Here is a 5,000-nt window from a genome sequence, read left to right on the forward strand (position 1 = left end):
ACTTGAAGTAACTTGACAGCCATGGCAAACCTTGCACAAATTCTCTACATCTTTGTCCATTCCTGGCCACCACACCTTACTACGAAGCCGATACTTTGTCTTCACCACCCCGTGATGACCCTCATGTGCCAATCTGACTACCTTGTCTCGCAAGACCTTGGGCACCACTATCCCTGTACCACGAAGCAAAAACTCGCCATAGGTGCATAATTCGTCTTTGACGTGTGCATATGAAGGAAACGTACACTGTTCCCAGTTCCCAGATTTTATACAGTTCTTCACTAAACACAGTTCCTCATCACCGTAAGACGCCTCTTCAATCTCCTTCGGTGATAATGCTACAGGCACGCAGCTCTCTACAACGGCTCTGACGAAATCGTACTCCTCGCCACGGTCCAATTGTTTCACGGCATTCAAACGAGATAATGCATCAGCAATGTTTGTCTTCCCAGGCCGGTACACGACTTTAAAGTCGTACCCTTGTAACCGCAACACCCATCTCTCAATTCGCGCACAAGGCTTTGACGTACGTGAATAGATTCGTTCTAAGGGTTTGTGATCCGTTTCCAGCTCAAAGCTTCTCCCGGAAAGATACACGTTGAATCGCTCACAGGCCCAAACCAATGACAATGCTTCCTTCTCCGTCTGACTGTAACGCCTCTCCACGTCAGTCAAGCTTCTAGAAGCAAATGAGACAGCCCTCCATGTCCCTCCTTGTTCTTGGGCAAGAACTGCACCTAAACCCACTGGAGACGCATCTGCAACGACTCTTGCCCTACAGTCAGCCCTGAGGTAACCCAATGTGTCGGCCCGAGTGATAAGACGCTTCAGCTCCTGAAAAGCTGTCTGTTGCTCGCCTCCCCACTTGAAGGTAACGCCCTTCTTGGTCAACTCTTGAATGGGCTTGGCTACGGATGCTACATCTGGCATGAACTTTGCCGAATACTGAACTAGACCCATAAACGATCGTACCTCACTTGCGTCCTTAGGAGGCCGTGCATCTCTAATGGCAGCAACCTTCTCTTCACTTGGGTTAACGCCATCGCTGGTCAGTTCGTGACCGAAGAACGTGAGCCTTGACAATCGAAACTCGCACTTCTCTCCGTTCACTGTCAACCCCACTTCACTCAGCCTATCCAACACAGCAAAAAGACACCGGTCATGTTCCTCTACACCCTTTCCATGAATAATTAAATCGTGCGCAATGTTCGCAACTCCGGGACAACCCCTCAGCACATCTCTGACAATTTGCTGGTATTTCTCCGGTGCCGACGTCACCGCGAACATCAGCCGCTTGTAACGATATCGACCTCGGTGTGTGACGAAAGTAGTGATGTGCCGACTGTCCTCGCTGAGCAGAATCTGATGAAAACCCCATTTGAGATCAATCTTGCTGAACACGGTACTCCCGTTCGAATCGTGCAAAAGCTCCTTAAACCGTTGGAATCGGGTGTCTTTCACGGATGATTGCTTCGTTTGCACGCCGCATGTCCACGCACACCCTTATGTCTCCATCGCCCTTAGGAACAACCACCAAAGGTGAGATCCATCCTGAAGGCCCATCTGGTACCTCCTCAATAATGTCGAGCTCCAGAAGCTGATCGAGCTTCTTGTCCACCTTCTCACGTAATCCAAACGGTATTCTGCGCACAGGCTGGGCGACAGGCTTCACAGACTCATCGATATGGAGTTTAAGCTCGTATCCCTTTAAAAAACCAACACCGGTAAACAAGGCCTTGTATTTCTCCCGAATACAACTCTCAACTCCTCTACTGTCAACATTGTTCGCTTGGAAGGGACCAACGTACAAAAGATTGAGAATTTCCGCGGTCTCACGACCCAGTAACGTTCGGCCGTCGCCCTTAACCACCACGAAATCTGCTCTACAACCACTGTTGTTACCAGTCAGCGATACATCCGCAGTAAAAGTTCCGAGAGTCGGTAACGGTTCCGTACCGCCGTAAGCAAAAAGCTCTCTGGCAGACTTGCGCGACTCACAGTTTATTCCTTTCAGTTTCAACATCTCCCAGGTCTGTTGTCCCACCACGTTACAAGTAGCACCAGAATCAATAAGGACATCAGATACAGTTACACCTCCGACTATCAAGGTAATCAAATCACTACTTTTCCGCTCATGGCCAGTTAACTGCTCCACAGTAAATGCAAACTCGGGACTTTGCTGAACCGGTCCGGTAGGTCCTTCGCTGTAACTCCCGTCAGCTACAAGGTTTGTTTCCTGCGAACCTCCACGACCACGATTACGTCTTCCTCTACCGTCACCTCGTCTACTCCCAGTATTTCTTCTTCCACCACCAGCACCTTTGCCACCTTTATCCCCTCTGGATCCGGAGCCACCACCACCACGCTGACGAGCTCGGGGACATTTAACTCTGAAATGGCCAATAATACCGCACATTCTGCAAGCCCGGTCACGCGCTGGACACTTCCTGTCTCCACTGAAATGTCCTTCTTGATCGCAACTAAAACATTTCTTCTCTTTCTCAGAACGCGTATTTCCATCCGACTTGTCACCAACTGCATTCACTTGGCCAGTCAATTGATTACTCACTTGGTCAGTACCGTACTGTTTCAACTGGCGATCAACAGCTTCCTGCGACCTCGCAACCCTCAACAAATCATCCAACGTTAGAGCTCCCTCCTTTTCCAGGAACTTCCGACGCAGCTTGCTGGAATAACACTTGTCAATAACCTGATCACGGATGTAGTCGTTCTCGCTTTCACCAAACTCACAGTTGATTGCTCGTTGACGAAGCCTACAAACGAACTGATCAACGGTTTCTTCACTTTCCTGCACAATTTGTTGAAACAGATGTCTCTCAAAAGGAACGTTCGCCTTTGGGACAAAATAATCATCAAGGACTTTAACCGTTGCCTCGAAAGTAGCGCTCTCGGCCTCAGCAACAAGTGTGAAGTAAATTTCCTGAACATCCATTCCCGCGACATGTAAAAACAGAGCTCTCTTCTGTCCGTCATCTGAAACCCCTTTCCCTGTAACGTACAGATTGAATGCTCTTTTCCACCTCTTCCACCGTTGGCTTAAACTATGTGGCTCTCCTTTTGGGTTAAATGGTTCCAAACAACCGACATCTAAAGCGACCGAAGTTCTACCCGAACCACTCGAAGCACCGCTCGAATCGCCGCTTCCTGCCTCTGTCTCGCCTCCCGGCATCGCTAAGAGAAAGCCTTGTCGAAAACCTCGACAAAATCCTCGACGAAATTCTTTGGTTATCCTCGTCGCCAATGTAGAGACGCAGTTCATCAAAAACACTCGCTTTAATACACACAGATCGACCGTTGGTTTTCACACACTCCGTGCATACATTACCGCTGCTTTATATAAATAGCGCGAACAATAGATGTAACACGATTGGTTCCGATACATTCCACACGTGCAGAATTACTCACGACACTACACCGCCCATGCACAGGTACAAATCTCCTCTCATGACTACATAAAAGTATAAGAAATACTGCAACTTACATTTGATTCAGGAAGAGACGCAAAGAAATATCTTCCCTCTCTGCAAGGCAATACCATCTTCCTCGCATCGAATGGAGACCTGCAAAGTTAAGGCAATCATAAAGCTCTTTACAATGAAATAAATAAATAAATGGCCATGATAAAAAAATGAATCGAAGAAAAACGGGCTTCATTCATCCGATAGCATCTCCTGATGGTCTCCTGATCGTGATCTCGAACTTCTTCTCTCGGCACTTCTACGGCTTCTCTTCTTAACTCCGGTAACTTCGTCCTCATCTCCCGACCAAACATCAGGTAGAAGGGTGTGACACCTGTGGTTGCTTGCGGAGTGGATCGGTACGCCGTCAGCCAAGTGACCAACTCGGTTCGCCAATTTTTCCCTTCTAAATTAGCAATCTGAAGAGACTTGAGCAATGAACGGTTCTGGCGTTCAACCTCGCCATTTGCTTGAGGCCACAGTGGTGTCGTCCTGCGATGCTCAACTCCATGTACTTGTAGAAATGACTCAAACTCTTCGGACACAAACTGGGGACCATTATCTGTCCTCAGGGAAAACGGTACATCAAATCTGGCAAACATAGGAGTGATTGCCTCTATGATCTGGACGCTTGTAGTAGACTTCAAAATAGCAACTTCCAGAAATCTGCTGTAATAATCAACCACCACCAAAATACTCTCTCCTGTAGGTAGGGGTCCTAATAATTCTGCACTGCAGTCTTGCCAAGGGGCACTTGGAGGCAAAACACGAGACATCGGATCAGGTGGGCCACAACTTGAAGTAACTTGACAGCCATGGCAAACCTTGCACAAATTCTCTACATCTTTGTCCATTCCTGGCCACCACACCTTACTACGAAGCCGATACTTTGTCTTCACCACCCCGTGATGACCCTCATGTGCCAATCTGACTACCTTGTCTCGCAAGACCTTGGGCACCACTATCCTTGTACCACGAAGCAAAAACTCGCCATAGGTGCATAATTCGTCTTTGACGTGTGCATATGAAGGAAACGTACACTGTTCCCAGTTCCCAGATTTTATACAGTTCTTCACTAAACACAGTTCCTCATCACCGTAAGACGCCTCTTCAATCTCCTTCGGTGATAATGCTACAGGCACGCAGCTCTCTACAACGGCTCTGACGAAATCGTACTCCTCGCCACGGTCCAATTGTTTCACGGCATTCAAACGAGATAATGCATCAGCAATGTTTGTCTTCCCAGGCCGGTACACGACTTTAAAGTCGTACCCTTGTAACCGCAACACCCATCTCTCAATTCGCGCACAAGGCTTTGACGTACGTGAATAGATTCGTTCTAAGGGTTTGTGATCCGTTTCCAGCTCAAAGCTTCTCCCGGAAAGATACACGTTGAATCGCTCACAGGCCCAAACCAATGACAATGCTTCCTTCTCCGTCTGACTGTAACGCCTCTCCACGTCAGTCAAGCATCTAGAAGCAAATGAGACAGCCCTCCATGTCCCTCCTTGTTCTTGGGCA

At 48.1% G+C, this 5,000-nt stretch overlaps 1 protein-coding gene across 1 annotated transcript; it reads right to left on the reverse strand.

The window, feature by feature from the left end:
* Positions 1-1,432: 1,432 nt before the first annotated feature.
* LOC138009673 (uncharacterized) lies at positions 1,433-3,190 on the reverse strand. Its single transcript, XM_068856716.1, has one exon. The coding sequence runs from the start codon at positions 3,188-3,190 to the stop codon at positions 1,433-1,435; it is 1,758 nt and encodes a 585-aa protein (XP_068712817.1).
* Positions 3,191-5,000: the final 1,810 nt, after the last annotated feature.

This window comes from Montipora foliosa, chromosome 7 (assembly GCF_036669935.1).
Source record: "Montipora foliosa isolate CH-2021 chromosome 7, ASM3666993v2, whole genome shotgun sequence".
Classification (NCBI taxonomy): Eukaryota; Metazoa; Cnidaria; class Anthozoa; order Scleractinia; family Acroporidae; genus Montipora; species Montipora foliosa.